General features: G+C 42.3%; 1 protein-coding gene across 9 annotated transcripts in view; it reads left to right on the plus strand.

Moving 5' to 3' along the window:
- The window catches only part of CEP250 (centrosomal protein 250), a 40,414-nt gene that overhangs the window by 3,516 nt on the left and 19,904 nt on the right, over positions 1–16,994 (plus strand). For 6 of the 9 annotated variants that reach the window (XR_010391851.1, XR_010391850.1, XM_064521305.1 and 3 more), the window contains exons 4-18: positions 1,158–1,323; positions 2,062–2,168; positions 3,465–3,692; positions 4,277–4,373; positions 4,879–4,977; positions 6,533–6,694; positions 7,001–7,179; positions 7,842–8,024; positions 8,855–8,999; positions 9,289–9,435; positions 9,622–9,852; positions 11,406–11,599; positions 14,185–14,312; positions 14,542–14,711; positions 15,553–15,732. Coding sequence is in view for 7 of the 9 variants with exons in the window: in XM_064521305.1 (XP_064377375.1) it covers positions 1,158–1,323; positions 2,062–2,168; positions 3,465–3,692; positions 4,277–4,373; positions 4,879–4,977; positions 6,533–6,694; positions 7,001–7,179; positions 7,842–8,024; positions 8,855–8,999; positions 9,289–9,435; positions 9,622–9,852; positions 11,406–11,599; positions 14,185–14,312; positions 14,542–14,711; positions 15,553–15,732 (2,416 nt within the window). In the remaining 2 variants the exon portion in view is untranslated. Of the gene's footprint in view, positions 1–605; positions 771–1,157; positions 1,324–2,061; positions 2,169–3,464; positions 3,693–4,276; positions 4,374–4,878; positions 4,978–6,532; positions 6,695–7,000; positions 7,180–7,841; positions 8,025–8,854; positions 9,000–9,288; positions 9,436–9,621; positions 9,853–11,405; positions 11,600–14,184; positions 14,313–14,541; positions 14,712–15,552; positions 15,733–16,994 lie in introns of those variants that run through there. The other 3 variants (XM_064521303.1, XM_064521301.1, XM_064521302.1) reach the window with 3 other exon arrangements.

Raw genomic sequence — 16,994 nt, forward strand, 5'->3', positions numbered from 1 at the left:
CTGAATGGCTCTGTTTTGAGTGGGTGGTTGGTCCAGGTGACCTCCAGAGGTCCCTTTCCAGCCTAAATTATTCTGTAATTCTAGAGGTGAGCAACTCAGCAGAGCCCTGTTTTATATTGAGAATCAAGCCCTAGCATCCTGAGCATTTCATGGAGCAGGTGTTTTCCTGCTTGGTTTAGGATTTTATTTTATTTGAATAGCATATCCTGTACTTGTATCAGAGTCTTCTGGTAGAGTACTTGACACTACAGGCATCCTTTGTCACAGTTCCTTTTTCTGCTGTTCTTTTTTCCTCTGCCAGAATGGAAAATGGTGTGTGGTGTAAAACAGATCTGTATGCTGTGTTGCATGTGTTGTAAGCTAAGGTGGGGGAAGCACAGCTCCTGTTTTGATCCAGAAACAGTGAGTTTTGTGCTTGTTCACAGGACAGCAGTTGTTAAAATTTTGTTCATGAAGGATTCCTTGGATGGGATATTAGGCTGTGACCCCAAAGTCATTAACCTGCAGTGCTTGACCTTTATGTTCATTATAGTGGACACATTTAAAGTCTTTTTGAGGGCTGCAAATGACCAGCACCTGTGCTTTGGGAATCCTGTGAAAGTTCATTCCAATCTTCAATTGCAAGTTCCACAGAGAGCTGTTTCCCCTGTGTATGCAATTCTGCCTTCATAGTGTGCAGTTCACCGGATCAACAAAGTACGGTTTTTGCTTCAGATCTTACACAGTGCATAGGACAAGAATGGGGGAAGCTTAACAAGGTGATGGCAGAGGTAGGTTGCAAGGGAAAAGGATATTGAAATTTAGAGATAAGAGTGGAGGAGGAGGTGGTCAGGACAATGTTGGAGAAAGATGATACATCAGGATCTTGTAATGAGAAGAAAATGGAGAGGTGACTAGACAGTGAAGAGGAGCTACATGTGGTCGTTATCAAAGCTGAAGGGAAAACTGAAGTTGTAGGTGGAAATTAAAGGTTTAGAGAAAACAGAATGAAAGAGGGGTTTGCAGAAACAAAGATATCTTTATTATTCCTGGAAAGCACTTTGACTACCTCTCAGCTTGAGGAGAAAGTCAGTTTTGAGGGAGTTGGAAAGGCACAGGGATGCTACATGTGGATGGTAGTTTTTCAGTGTGCTCTTTGCTGTTTCTCCCTTTCCAAGGTGTGAAAGTCTGGCTGAAGTGAACAGCCTTTTGCGGGAGCACCTAGATAAAGCAAATGAGGTGAATTCAGCTCTTAAAGAAGATGTTGGAAAACTGACAGCAGATTGGATGAGGGCCCGGGAGGAGCTGGAATTGAAGGAGAATGAATGGCGCAATGAACGTGAGGTAAGGGTAAGCTAGAGGAATGTCAAATGTGATGCCAGACGGGAATGAGAATACAATTTATTCCTAGCATAGAGAGCTTGCTGTGTGAAAGTTGTCACTGCAGTGAGGATGTGTTGGTGTTGGCTAGCAGAACACAAGGGTGTGAGATGGGCATCTTCGATCACTACAATTTGCTAACGGTCCTCCATCTGCTGCAACTGTGCAGCTGAGTCTTAAAGACAAATGCTCATTTTTTCTGGACACTACAGAGCAGTTGTCACACATGAACTCTCCTTTATTTATTTATTAATATTAGTTCTTAAATCTTTGTCTACAGCAGGGGAGTCCAGAGAGGTTTGTATGTTTTCAGATTCAGAGTAGCCCACAGAAGAAAAAGCAGGCATCCCTTACTAGCAGCCTATTGCAAGCAGGACCCACACTGGGCTTGGATGGGGCTTCTTTTTGTCTTCCTCCGGCAAGACTGTTGGACATCTCTGCAGGGTGAGGTGATGAGTCATGATGAGTTTGCTGTGTTGATATGCATGACAGCAGGGGAAATTTGGATATTCCTTTCTTTGAAGTTAGGTAGCAAGTCTCCTGAGGATGCTTATGTGGTGCCTGTTCAGTCCTTGATGCCCCTGTTGGAACTGTTATTAAAGGAGATCTGGTGATAAGGGATGTACTGCCTTGTATCTGGGAGACTTGCACAGTGAGAGTGAAGGCTGAACTGGCATTTGTTTTGTCTCTCTGCATTTTTAGTTTTATGACAGCTACCTACGAGGTGAACATAACCGTCTTCTCAGCCTATGGCGCCAGGTGGTGACCTTTCGCCGTCATTTCCTAGAAATGAAGACTGCCACTGACAGGTGAGTAGCAGTTAAAGTTAAATTTCTTGAAGAAAAAATGTAGCTTCCCTCCACACCTGCTTTTTGAGCCTTGATGTTACTCTAGTTAGAGCTAAAGATAGGGTTTCTCCTTTGGTAGCCTGAAGTAAAGCAATTAAGCATGTTATATATTATTTTCAGAAGCATGTTTTCTGATGCTGGATTTCAAATTAAACTGAGGGACTTGGGCTGTAAGGAATGTAGAGGCCTTAAATGGATGAACTTGACTATTAATATTTGGGCATATTAACACAGACACAGGCATATATGGACACAGTGGAAGGGAGTAGACTCATCAAGTCCTACTGTGTGCAGCATATAATGCAGTCCCTTTTATAAAATGGTTAAAACTTACCGTACATCTCACTAGGTTTCTTGTTTCACTCCTGATGGAAATATCATTCATGATTATATATATTTTTTCTTCTCATTTCCAGCTTGCATTTATTCTGGTTGGTTTGTATCCATTTATTCCTATGTCAACAGTACTGAGAGGAAAAAATACGCAGTTATTGCATTTATCCAGTTTACGCTGCTTAGTTTGGTGCCTCCTTTTATTATTGTTTTCTTCCTTCTCAGGTTCGCTAAGGTTCTTTGGCAGTGCTTTGTCATGGTTGCCTTCTATGCAAATGATAATTGTGTAGCCTTAATAATACATTCTTCTGGTGTAAGCGTGTAAGCATGCAATTTCAAACTGTGGGTTACTTTCATCCGTTTGTCTTATTTGATTATAAGCTTTCTTTAATGTACAGAGTATGTCTGACCTACTTATTAATTCTTGTATAATTTGTGCTTTTCTATTACAGCATTCTAGGATTAGGCTTCTTACACCATCTTTCTGAAATGGTTATTACGTGGATAATTTCATGAGGCTGTTAGCAGTCTGGGTGGTCATACTGATAGGTCACTTAAGGCTGATACCCTGTCTGTAAAAGCTGGGGATCTTGAAAAAATTCCTTACATCTATTAATGATGGTAATGATTAGAGTATATTAATAATATACAACAAGATCAGCAATTAATAAGAGTAGTTAGAAGTCCTTGAGGCCTTCTGGCTATACCATACCCTACTTCATATCTCTGGGGAGAAAATAGACTCATTCCTCAACTATCAAGATGTGTCCTGATCCCACAAGTGTCAGATGGACGATTCCTCCCCACAGAAGATGTAATCTTTCCTGTCAGCTTGTACTGTTGCCCAATTATGCACTTTAAAAGTGAATTGGCTGATTAAAAATGGTCGTGTGAGCATTAGCTCTTCTATTTATTCTTTCTCAGAGATTTGTCAGAACTGAAGGCAGAGCAAATGAGGCTTTCTGGATCTATACTCGTCAACTGCTTCCAGCTAAATTCCGGCGTACAGCTTTGGGAGTCCCTCACCTTGGGAAGACCTGTCTTAAAGGATCAGGCACAGAAACAGGTAGAAAAGGAAATAAACCAGAACACCTGGGAAGTGATGAGCTTTCAAGTTAAGGGGGACCTTGAGAAGAAGGAACTTCAAGAAAGGTAAATATGTTTTAAACTTTGCTATCACTATCTTTTTTGACTGCTTCTTGGATTCATAAATAGGCTGTGTTCATGTTCAAAACATACCCATTCCAGACAGCCTTTTTGCAGTCTGTGGTCAAACTATTGCCTTTAAGAAAAAGGAGTGGGAAAGAGGTCTAACTAACAGAAACTCTTCTGAGTCAGAAAAGACTGGAAGAAAGATTGTATATTATAATGTATTTGCAGTTAACTGATTCATGGTGAAAAATTCAGACTAGTACCAACAGAGTTCTGCTTCTTGTACAGCCCTCTTGCTATCCCGGACTGTACCCAAGGAGCTAGGAGGAATTCACACAGAACCATCATAAGCTGTTTAGCACCTCTGTACTGACTTTTCCTTGCAAGATTAACTGCTAAAGTCTTTTGGGGGCACGAAGGGCCTTTTTGCGATACGTAGCATATTAACCTGTAGAGATTAAAGCTGCTCTTGCTATATTTTCTGGGTTGAACTTTCTCTGCTGTGCCTCTGGGAGCTGCTTTGTCCTTTAACAGCTGGTGGTGTGCAGAGCTTTTGGAATGGCATGTGGACCTTCTCTTCTCAGGGTGATGGAGCTCTCAGCCTTGCTTGTACAGTCTCAGAAGCAGAATGAGGAGAAGGAGAAGACTATGAAGACACTTAACGACACTGTGGAGATTCTAGTATGTTTTACATTCATCTGGGAGATAGCCCAGTGTCTGCTTGGTCCAAGTGGTTTGTTCTCCAGCCTTAGCACAGAAGAGGTGTGGCTTTTTTGAGAGAAACAGTGATAGAAACGCTAACTGTATGAAAACATGAGGCATATTGCCAAAATTCTTTTTGTGTGTTTGGCAAATTTGGAACCAGTCCATGTGTGTGCAAGGGCAGGGGAGGTGCAAACAATTCAGGTATCTTCATCAGAGGACTTATATCTGCTATTTTGCCTCTGCCTCTAAGTCTCTAGTGACCAAAGTTACTTGGAACTGACAGTTTCTTAACAGTCCATAAAAACTAGTTACTGGCATTTCTCTTGTTAGTTTTAGCAAAAAAAGAATTAAATAGATATGGGAAGTAATATACTGGAATCACTAGGACTGAGGCTTATCAGCATGGCAGTGCTACTGAAGTTAAGAATGCTACAGAGTGAGTGTCTCTTCCCTGTCTGCCCTTCCTTTATTCTGCTCTCAGGAGGCAAGCCGGTTGGAAGTAGAATATGAAGCTTCATTGACTAAAAATGCCAAAGAAGAGAATCTTTCCCTTCAAAAGTTGATAAAAGATATCATTGAGGTGAGTACAGAGTTGGCACCACATCATCATAAATTTGGTTAAAACATTCCTGATGAAGGGTAAAGAAAAGCACATGGAAAAAATATACATATTGTAAGGCCAGAAATCTGTCCAGAAAAAAAAATCATTAAAACTGCAGTTACTCTTTTATTTAACAGTATTACCAATTAACAATATTATTATTATATTTATCTATACCTGGATTTATGTCATCACTGTGATTTCTTATATTTCGGCCAACCTCTAAAAATTGTCATAGGATTTCCCCTGTCTTTCATGCATCGTATTATTTTCCTGTTCAAAAGCCAGTGATAGCTCTCTACTAGGTTTTTTTTTCCACTTCCTGTGTTTTTGACATTGTCTTCAGTTCACCTTCAGCTCATGTAGACCTCTATCAAAAATTGCCTTCTTTGTTGATCTATATAGTTGTGGTTTTTGTCTGCCTTTTCTATTTTTCTTTAGCAACTCTTTTATTCTTTATCTACTCTGTTTCATACAGCCCCACCCTCTGGGCCACGGCTTTTCTGGGGGACCCTTGAATTTTTTTCCTTGGTTCAAGGAATAGACAGATACTGGCCTTGAAACAGACCTCTTTTGGGGTTTATTTTCCAACCAGTCTGCATTCCTGTTGTCTTTGATCTCCTGTTACAGGATCACCTATTTCAGCTTCTGTGCTGGAATTTAATTACTACTGGCTGTTTAATTTTTATAGCACTTTTCTCATGTAAAACCTGTTATAACTTCAGAGTTGGCTGTCCTGTGGCTCTTCAAATGAGCCCCTAGACATTTCACTGCCTTTGCCTCCGCTGTCCCGCTCAGGTCTTCTCTTAGACTGTGCTTTCTGAATGGCTTTGTAACATTTCTATTCCAGTGTTGCTTGGAGGCTTCCCAAACCCTCCTTGAGCAATGACTCTGTTCTTTGGATTTTTATTAAAGGTCACTTATTACATCAGTGTGCTTGCCAGCTCTGCCGCTTCCCTCTGCACTCTCTGCCCGTTATATCGCCAGAACCTTAGCTGCGATTTACCCCTAAACTTCACCCTATACACAGGGGGTTTTGGTGATCAGGTCTTTTATGCAGCCTCTCACAAAGTTGGTTCTTTTTCCTTATTTAGTCATTTTTATCCTTTTGTGCTAGTGCTCGGAGTAGTTATGAACATTTGCTATTTCATTACTGTTTTCCGGTAATCATCAGCTGCCTTCTTACTTGAGCAGTGTTAACAATTCTTTTCATTGATATTTCTGATGTGTTGTGGTGCTGGTGTATGTGGCTCTAATAAGAGGCAGGAGACCAAAGTCATTTCTGAGAGCTTCAAGAAATAGCATTCAAGCAGCCTGCAGCCACTTGACATTTGTTTCTGCTCCCCTTGTTTATAGCAGCTGTATTCAGAAATCCCTGGAGCACTTGTAGTTACTAGGACAAAACTTCTTTATTCGGGGAAGAAATGAGTGAATCGAGTCTTTAATGACTCTAGGGCGAAGTTGGGGAAGGACAACTAGATAAAGAAAACTGAGTAATGTAAGTGAAGAATAACAGCTTGATGTGGGCTTTCAGGTGGTGTTAGATGACAGTGACAGCACAGACAGCAACATCTGCACTGACAGTTCTCAGCACCCAGAGTCTAGCAGCATTCCCTCTTACATGAGCTCCGGCAATGCAGAGCATGCCCTTGTATTGGTGCAGGAAGTGCTGGCAAGGAGGCAAAGAGCAACACGGGTGAGAATTTCTGGTTGTCTTCACCACTGACCACAGTCTCAGCAGCTAATGCTTACCTAGCTTTTCATTTACTCACCCAGTTTCCTTATAGCTGTCCTGCTCTTGCTACCTTATAGCCTTGCCAATCACATGAGCCCTGTGTTCCACTGCTTTTTTTTTTCCTCTTGATCTCCACCACCTCATCACAGCTTTTGCTTTCAGGTGAGCTGTCTCTCTTCTTGCCTCCCCTCCAGGCTACTACATCTGGAGCCATCTTCCCTGCTCATTATTGCCTGTTTGTGCTGTTTCCCTCCCTGTTCCTTGCAGGCCCTAAAGGAAGAGCTTTCTGCCAACCAGGACTCTATCAGTTTCCTGCAGCACCAGCACAGACAGCAGGAAGAGGAGTGCAAGAAGTTGCAGCAAAGACTTGAGCAGCTGGAGGAGGAGTGTAAGTTGACCAGCAGCCAGCGGCAGCACCTCCAGTCTCTGGTAGAAGCACTCAGAAGGTAAGCATTTCATTCTTCTTCATGCTAAAGGTAATCTGCTTCCACGTTTGGGAATTCAGAGGTGTTTAGGACAAAGAACTCACCTGCCCTACAGCATGTGTGCATCTGTTCAGCACTTTGGCATTTTCCTGTCACTGTTTCTCATGCTCCAGTGTGATCTTAAGGCTGTCTTGGAGATTTAGAGTAGTGTTGGAATACAAGATGCCTCCCTCTCAATGCACTTCTTCTCTGGACTCTGTTCTTCGGGTGTCTTGTGTATAACCTGTTTGGACAGGTTTCAGAGCACTGGAACAGGTTGCTCAGAGAGGTTGTGGAGTCTCCTCCTCTGGAGGTATTCAAAACCCTCCTGGACACAATCCTGGGCAATGTGCTCTAGGTGACCCTGCTTGGTTAGACTAGATGATCTCCGGAGGTCCCTTCCAACCTCAACCTTTCTGTGATTCTGTGACAATAGCCTTTTTTTTAAGCCACTGCTTTCTTTTGAATGAAGACAACAGTCTGCCTCACCTTCTCTCTCCCTCCTATGTTACCTTGTGAGGGGAAGAGCAAGTACCTCAGTCCCTCCCCACCCTGCTCTCCACAGCTCCATCATAGAATGATGAAAATGTGATCCATGACTATTCAGTCCTTCCCATTCTTGTGACTTGGCCTTGTCTCTGCAGTGACTGTGCAAGCCTAGAAAAAAACAGAGAAGAGCTACAGCAACAGCTCAAAGTAACTGAGCAAGAAGCCTGGCACCTGCGTCAAAGTAACACTGAACTGCAGCTGAAGGAAGATTCTGCCGAAGGGGAAAAGGTGGAGCAGCAACAGACAACAGAAAGAGAGCGTCGGGACCGGGAGCTTCTGTAAGCCTTAAAGCTTTTTCTGGGCAGGAGTGGGCATTGTTCAAATTTAGGAATTCCGCTCTTAGTAAAGCAGTGGATTTTGTCTGTTCATCAACTATGGTGTAGAAAGATGAGAGAATATGTGGGCAGGTCTGGGCACCTACTGACATACAGCACAGCTGCTTCTTTGTACTTTATGACCCTTTAAAAGAATCATTCTGAATCTGACCAGAGTTGTTGATGACAGGCATAAGTTGAAACAAGAGGTTCAGACTCGTTTTAAGGAAACCTTTTTAACCCTGAGGAGAATCAGGCAGTAGAACAGGTTGCCCAGAGAGGTTGTGGAGGTTCCATTTTTGGAAGTTTGCAAGACCAAACTGGATGCAGCCTTGAGCAACTTGATCTGATCCCATAGCTGATCCTTCTTTGAGCAGAAGATTGGGCTAGATTTGTGGGGTCCTTTCCAATCTGAATTATCCTATATAACCATTGGTTTGGAAGTTCTCAAACACACACACCCTGAAAGATTGCTAGCTCTTTCATCATTTCACTGCTGAAGGCAAGAATAATTTTGGGAATATTAATTTGGACTCAAAAAGTATGTTTTACCCAAAGAAAAATTTTTACTAAGACTTGTATCCAATATATCAAAAAAGAGAGAGGTTAACCAAAAGACAAGAAGCTGTTAAATTAAGAGTACCCAATATACTACTGATATACTGTGTACTGCTTCTATACTACTTACATACTTATACATACTACTTATACTACTTGCTACTTATATGTGCTACTTTTGGAAATGATAATGTTTCTGACATTAAAAAAACTGTTTGCCTTTCCTCCTCTTGTAGTCAGAAGGACTTAGCTGCACTTGAAGCAAAACATTCATTATTACAGAGTGAGTTGGTAGTTGCAAGAGAGGCACTGGAGAAATCTCACCTTCATAGAGATCTGCTGAAGCAAGAGAAACATGAGCTTACAATGGCATTGAAAAAGGTATGGTCACCTTGTTCTTAGATCGCACTTGTGGGAGAGGGAGTTCTGATAGCAGGACCACAACAGATGCTGTTTCTGGCAGTATAAGAGAGGGAAAATGGTGGTGGTGTTCTTGGAAAATGCTTTGATCAGACCATGTGGGCTCTTTGGGAGAGTTAGTCCCCCTGTGCATATTGGGAAGGCTGAACTGGCAGTGTGTCAGGTATGTCAGAGACACAGGGATCTGGAGTTGCTTGTTAAAGTCAGAGTTTTTTCCGTCTTTGTTTTCATATTGTTCTTCTGTCTCTAGGCAGAGCAGTCAGTAGCAGAGCTGACAGGAGCTCAGAATAAGCTGAGGGCTGAAACAGCTGATCTACGTATTGCAACAGCAAAGATGAGCAGTATTAATGAAGCTCTGGCATTAGATAAAGTGCAGCTGAACAAGCTTGTGTTACAGGTGAGCAGAGTTGCCAAGGATTCTGCCAGGTGCCTGTGTCCAGATGCTGCTCCTTTCCAGACTTTTGACCTTCAGACAGTATGGCTGGTTGAATATGGAGATACTGTTGCTTTTTCTGTCCAAGCCAAACCTGGTACACAGTGCATCTTACCATATTTTATTTCCTCTGTGCTTCTGTGGTTGTAGCTGGAACAGGAGAATGAAGTCCTGTCAAGTAAAGTGGAAGAGATGGAGAAAGCAAAGATCTCTGTGCAGGAGAAGCTGAACTTGTGTAAAAGGACCAATGAAGAGCTCTGCACAGAGAAAGCCCAACTGGAGCAGCTGCTGGAGAAAGCAGAGGACCAACAGGAGGGACTACAGGTAAAACTGAGGATACTGGCAGAGGAGAAGGAAGAAACCCAAGAGAAGCTCCATCAGGTGAGACCAAAAGCCTGGCACTGGATGGGCATTTGGCTGCTTCGCTCAGTGAAGCTGAGTCTACTGGATTGTCCAGTGCTCTTGGCAACAAGACACTTGGTTCTGCTGGAGGTCAAAAGACCCTTTTGGAAATGGATCAGTGGCTAGCAGGGATGCTCTACAATTCTCCAAAGGACCAAGTTGTCCTCTGCTTTTACAGATTATTTTATCCATTTGTCTTCTTTGGCCTCTTTGGCTTTTGACAGGCTGCAAAGAGCTTGTTTTTTTGTTGTCTGTGAATCCTGAGCAAGGCCGCTACTGTCCTCTGTGGCAAAAGAAGCAAATGGTGTGGCTCTTCATCCTTTTCCCAAATGGAGAAAATATGGGGTTATATGTTTCCATTTGTGCTTTTTGCTATGAAGTCTGCAACTCACAGAGCAGTATTTGTTTTAGGTTTAATATGAGATGCAGAACAGAGCTGCAAGTCAATTTCTGATGACTTGTCCTGCTAAGGATGGGAATGACGTCTTGTGCTTGCTGTTGAAGTTGTATTTTAAGACAGAGATGTAACTTTGAATTGGTAGAGTCTCTTTAAGCTTTGAGGAAGATGATGAGAAATAGGTGATCAGACAAGACTGTTTATGCTGGACTGACTGATTTTCACTATATCATATAAACACCTTGTGAAAATTATATCACTGGAACAAACTAGGGAGTTTGTCATCATTGCACATTATGAAACAGTGATTTAAATCTGGGGTGTTATGGGATAACTCTGAGGAGAGAGTTGTTTCGCACAGTGTGTTCTCTATTGGGTAGTCTTAGTCCTTGAGTATGTGGTATGTTGTTTGGCAAATATACAGCAGAGGTGTTATGCTGAAGAAAAACACTAAAATGTCATGGTTAATCTCCAAGCTTGAATGTCAGGAAGGTATATTAGGCAACTTACTTGTGTAAGACAAGTAAATAGTACTGTTGACATGAATTACTGTACAAGTAGAGTCTACCATCTCTTTGGCCACATCAGCCTGATTTTCGTAAATGACTAAAAGACACTACTTGCCACAAGGGCTATTTCCCTGCCAAGCATCACCTTTTTGCATCCAGCTACTTTACAAGCTAAAACAAAATGATCAAAGTGTCACCAGCTTTAGAAGGAGAAACCATGTTTATTTTCACTTTCTTCAGAGAGCAAAGTTGCTTTTGCCTAAACTTACCTGAAAATTTCCAGTACTGGAATAGTTTCTGCCAGAATTTTGGCTTACAAGGTGGTAGTTCTGGAATATACAGATTTTTTTTTTTCCACAAAAACCCATAGTCTGGGGTATGTACATTTGTCCTGAAGGAGCTGTTTGTTCCCAGCTAACCCAATATGGCCATACACATCATTTCCAAATTAACAGTCCCATGCCTTTTTGGCAGCCCAGTGTACTACTGCTATATAGAGATGTTCTTAGACATTCAGCCCACAATACAGGACCTCTTTCTGCTGTAGCTGATTCAGAAGTGACACTGGCTAGTTCTGAACAGAACTTCAGAGAAATGATTGTAACTGCATTTTCTCCCACTTTCAGGTTTGCCACCAGCAAGAGTCAGCTAGCAGTGATTTGGAGCAGTTGCGCCAGGAGTCCTCTCACCAAGCAGATGTTCTGGCCAAGATGTCCAGAGAGAAGGAAGTCCTGGTGCATGAGAAGGCTGCCCTAGAGGTGCGACTGGCAGCTGTGGAACGGGACAGACAAGGCCTTTCAGAGCAGCTGGCAGAGGCCAGGTAAAGACAGGGAGGAGGCCTTAAACAGGTCATTATTCAAGATCTGTAATTATAAAGGTGGTGGTTACAGCACAACCATTTACTGCACTCTGTATGCTTTTCATAAGGCTTCACCTTCCATAGACAGCAAATTGAGGCAACTTAGGCAAAAAAAAAAAATTACCATGATTTGAATGTTATTTTTCTGACAGCTGAAGCTGGTGAAACTCTGATCCATGCCTACTTGCATGTTATTGAGTGAAGTCCAAAGTAATTCAGTATGATTCTTCAGTATCTGGTACCTTGGCTCTTCATTGAGTCATAACTGAACCATGCTCTCTCTGCTTGCATCCAGATGTTTAATGAAGACTGAAACATCTTCTTGTTTTTTGTTTCTTATTCTGTGTGTTCGAACAGAGATCTTTCCATATCAGGTAGTTTGACACGGGATATTTGGGATTCAAGGCTATTGCAGAGGACACTGAGTAGTACACTGCCATTTAGGGTGAAGCTAGAGGCTCATGCTGAAGATCTTGAGAATACCTAGTCTTCTGTTTCTAAGGTAACTCATGTTAGCTGTGGTGCAGGACCTGGAGTTGGTTGTACCAGCAGAAGAGAAGCCTTTTCTGAATCCTCACTAGACTTTGGGGATTCTTGCCTATCACTGTTGTGTGGGTCCTTTACTCTTTTACCACACAGCCTGCAGAGACAAGCATCATGGTGAAGTTATACAGGGATGGAACAAGATACTATGCTTCTGCTGTATCAGGTTTCCAAGACTGAATATGAAAAGTTCTGCTTTTCCAGCAAAGAGATATTGAGCGGTTCGTCCTCCTCTTAAGGTGGTTTTTAGAAGAGTTGTGAACTTGCAAAGTTGCACAAATGACATTTTAGAGATTGAGTTTCAGTCATGCTTCTTGAGTTTTGCCACTTTACAACTCCAGAATATATTGTTAGCAAGGCTGATAAACACCATTTGACTCAATCTGTTACTTGAGTTTGCTCCAGATTTTCTCACTGGATCCAGCTAAATTATGTTCTGTCAATTATTGGTCTGTACTTCTGGGCTACAACTTTTATTGCAGGGATTCACTGCTTTCTTTCCTGACTCAACTTCCAGAGGAGAGTGCAACCAAAGCTGAAAGGTGGAAGATGATACATTATGAACTTGAGCTGTCTATAGACAGTTCTTCACTCTCTCCCTGTGCCTTTAAAACTGATGTGACTTTCCAGGTTTTATCAGTGCATAGGTGAAGTGGAGAACTATTTGATCATATATATTCAGTACAAAAATTGACACGATAATAGAGAGACTGGCAATATGTACTTTCAGAGAAACTTTATTAAAAATTCAGCTCGTGGGTTTTGTTTTTTATTTTTTTTAATCAGTAGCAGCATCAGTCAAAAGAAGAGATAAATCAGCTATGAAGAATCTTTGGCAATAAATAAAGCATTACTCAGAGAAATTGGCAACCACTCTCGCCAGATGTTGTTCTCAAGACCCTTTTTCTCTCACAATTTTGAACTCGTTCTCTATTCTGTTTTGGAGACTGACTTCTGTTTAGCCTTAAAATGGTGCCCATTTACTCTGGGCTGCCAGAGATTGGCATAATCGAAGTTGCGCTTTTGTTCTGCTTGCTTGAGGATGTATCTTCCGTTGTCCATCTGTGTAATGAAATGCTTCTATTTTGGGTTTTATCGCTGTAACACTCACATGCCCCTATACCTTTAATGATGTTATCTTGATTACATTTCTGTACTAGTGAGGCAATGCTACATATTGTGGGAAACTGGCACACAAGAATTCAAATTAGAGGAGGGAGGTAAGTTCAGCTCCTGGTTCAAAAATGCTGTGTGTCATATAAACCAGTTGCTAGAATTCCATGTGTGTAGCAATTTACATCCACAGGGCTACAGCTTCCATTTTAGAATGACAAATGGTTTGGGGGACTGTGTAGTGAGTAAGCAACATTTAAAGATAGCTGATTTTTCTCTTGAGCTTCCAACAATCTCAGCTGAGGGATACCTGCCTCTTCTTGCAGACAGTTCTTGTGCTAGCAGAATTCTTACAAATGCCTCTAGAAGCATGAGATGTTACTATACGTCTGGAATTTGAGGTATTCCTTCAGTTGCTTTTAAACTTAAGGAGTTTGGAAAATTGCCAGCATATGCCTATGCTATAAGCAATGTTAAAAAGTCACTAGTCAGCCAGGGAAATGCTCTTATTTTACCCCCTTCAGAGCAAACCTGAGGTCTTGATAAGATAGCGGCTGTGAGCAGAGGATGGGCTTTTGCCTCCTGGCACAGACTTTGTGGACACAGCTACCTGTGTTTCATAGATCTGACAATAGCAACTTAAGATTTGGCTCTTAAGGTCAAGCCAACCTTTCTGTGCTATGCTAGGTCTTAAGTAAGGCCTGGACATTTCCTGGGAGGGGCCTGCATTGCTGTTTTAAATGGTAGAAATGTGTTTTCTGTCCATGAGTAGCCACACAACGCATTTTCCCTACTCAGTTGTAGGGGTCTTAAAAAACTTCTTACTGAAATAATTCCCTGTGGGTGTTAATAGCAAGAGATTTGTGTTTTTTCGTGTTTCTAAATTGTAGGTCAATGAAGGAGCTCCTGGAATCCAGCCTGTTTGAGGCTCAGCAGCACTTGTCTCAGCTGGAGGTCACCAGGAGTCAGCTGAAAATCCAACTTCATACAGTCACTCAGGCCAAGGAGGTGATACAAGGTAAGAGCTTCAAGCGCTCTGTCTCTGGCTCTGGTCATTCTCCTACCTAGGGCTGATGATATGAAAATAACTGTCTGTCTGTGGTACAGTGCTTCTGAGGAATAAGGGAGATGGAGACAGATCCCTTCTGCAACAAAATTCAAATGGCTTAAGGCTAGTAAAACTGGACCCACTGTTTGTGTAGGCACAAGAGAAGGCCTGAATCTCTTGCCATGTCTCTTGTTTGCAGGGGAAGTGAAGTGCCTTCATAGTGAGCTGGAAGCAGAAAGATCTCGAATGAAGCAGGAATGGGAAAACATGACGCAGCAGCTCTTGCAGACAGAACAGCAGTGTAACAATACCCTCAGGCTTCAGCAAACTGATCATGAAGTGGAAATAAACAAGCTCCTGCAAGACCTGGTAGGAAACACCATGGCCCCAGTCTGAGGACGTAGGCAATGACTTTGGATTCTTCAGGAAGGTTCATGGGCTGGCTTTAGATGAATAATAGCGTGAGTGTGAGAAATAGCATTAATTATCTGTTACGAGCCACATGGTGCTAGACTGGCAGAGCCAGTGTCTCATATTTGAAGGCATGCGAAGGCCCATGTTACTATATAGGGACAGTAAATGCAGCTAGAGGTTCAGTGTGGGCCTAAGATGAATTCAACAATTAATTGTGTGCAGAAGGTTGGGTAAGCTCTGCACAAAGCCTGACAGCAGGGAGGTAGGATCTGTCCAGATTCCTGATTACCATGAAGTGGACTCCTAACGTTCCTTCCAACTGCAATCACAGCAACTTTTTTCCTTTCTTTCTGTCCTTTCCTGTTTGGCAGAGGTCTTATCTTTGTACTTAAAGCATTTGGAACAGGTTCCTTATTCCTGGTACTTCAGTTTCTGGCCTGTCTTGCGAAAAGGGCATTGGGATATAGGCCTTTTCCTCACCCTGCAGTCAGTCTGCATCTTTTCTTTGATGAAAATGGAGTTGAGCTTCAAAAATAGAGACTGTGAGAATAGAGAGAAATCCTGAGGACAGATGTGCTAGGAAACAGGCAGCCATCAGAGAGGGGAAGGTGACATCTCTTCCTGTTCCACCTGCTGACCTTCTTTTTATGTTCCTTGGTAGGTCAGCATTTATGTAGGACACAAGGCCACTGCCGTGTGCTATTCAAGTCAGGATTTGTGGGAGGGATGATGCTTCACATATTTGGGAAGAGGTTGGCCAGGACTCCATCTTGAAGTCTTTTTCTCCACTCATCAGGCAAGTGAGCGGGAAGGGCACCATTCAGAGCTACAGGAGATGCTGGAGCGCTGGGATAAGGAGAAAACAGAGGCAGAAGGAGAGCACAAGAAGAAGCTGTTGGATATGAGGCAGAAGATTGCTACTATGCAAGTTCAGCAAGAAGAGGAACGAAGTAGAGCTGAAACTGCCAAGAAAGAGGTAAAGAACATGAACAGAGAATTTGTGTATTTTTACTTTTCTGGGCTTCTTTATTGGTGGTGCTCCCCTTGACGCTGACTGTCTGGGTAGAGGTATCTCTTGGATGCCCTTTCGTGTACCAAAGTGGAGCCTTAGCAACCAAGCTGAAAGAAGTCACCTGTACAGCGAGATACAGAAAACAGAGAGAGGGAGATACGGTAACTGGTTGGGTATTGGGCTGTGTGGAGCATGCCCTGCGTGTCCATATTTTCCTGGTGTATTTGAGGTGTTTTCTCTATTGAATTTGGTGATGTGAAAGGCATGCAGGGCTGTGTTTGGGAATGTGAATGAGACTGTTCTTTGGAAGCCAGGCAGAAATGTTACCTTTCATTTTAGATTTTTGTCTCGCTATTGTGTTTGGGTTTTCCAAGGCTTATCTAAGAGTATCTTCATTGTGCTCTTAATGGTCCTTTTTCTTCCCCTGAAGTTTACTGATGTGCTTTTAAAGCCTTAAATACATTTCTGACCAAATTGAGTTTGTAGGACTGAATACCCATGAGGTTAGGTTTTTTGTTTTGGGGAGTAAGAGGATGTTGACCAAAGAAAACCTTTCTAAAAGCTGCTCTGAAATATTTCTGAGCAGAAATACAGAGGTGGCCTCTGGGCTGTCTTTGAAGTCACTTGTTTTGTGCTCAGACCTCATATGCCAAAGCAATCTTGTCATATACTGGGAGTCCTCTTAGCGTTCCACCCAAAGTCATACTCTTCATTCAGAGCATCTAGGCACAGCAGTACCCGCAGCTATGTCTGCAGGTATTGGAATGACAGGACCAGTTCTCAGAGATGACAATGTGTCCCTCTAATGTCAGAACTTTACCAAACTCCACTGAATACCTTAAAATTGAAGTAATGTTCAACAAACTCCATTTAGAACATGTGAGTTTTCTAAAGGAGCTGCTAGCTTCAGCCTTGCATTTTCTCTGCTGCTACCCAGGTGCAAAAGTAGCTATTGAAAGACACAGCAGAAGACAAGGAATAACCTGACCAGCAACATCAGACACTTGAGAAATATAACACATTTTCATATTAGACAAAAGACAAAGGTTTTATTGAGGATCCAGTCACAGATGGACCATGTTTATACTGCCAATCTCACTTAAAAATCTGCGCTTCCAGGTGAGAAGATGCTCACCTAGGAGACCAGGAGCATATTACTTTGAAAATGTGTGAGCCTTTGAACCCTGCCATACAAATTTTGTCTGTGACATTTAAACATATCTTCT

This window comes from Dromaius novaehollandiae, chromosome 16, assembly GCF_036370855.1.
Source record: "Dromaius novaehollandiae isolate bDroNov1 chromosome 16, bDroNov1.hap1, whole genome shotgun sequence".
NCBI classification, from domain to species: domain Eukaryota; kingdom Metazoa; phylum Chordata; class Aves; order Casuariiformes; family Dromaiidae; genus Dromaius; species Dromaius novaehollandiae.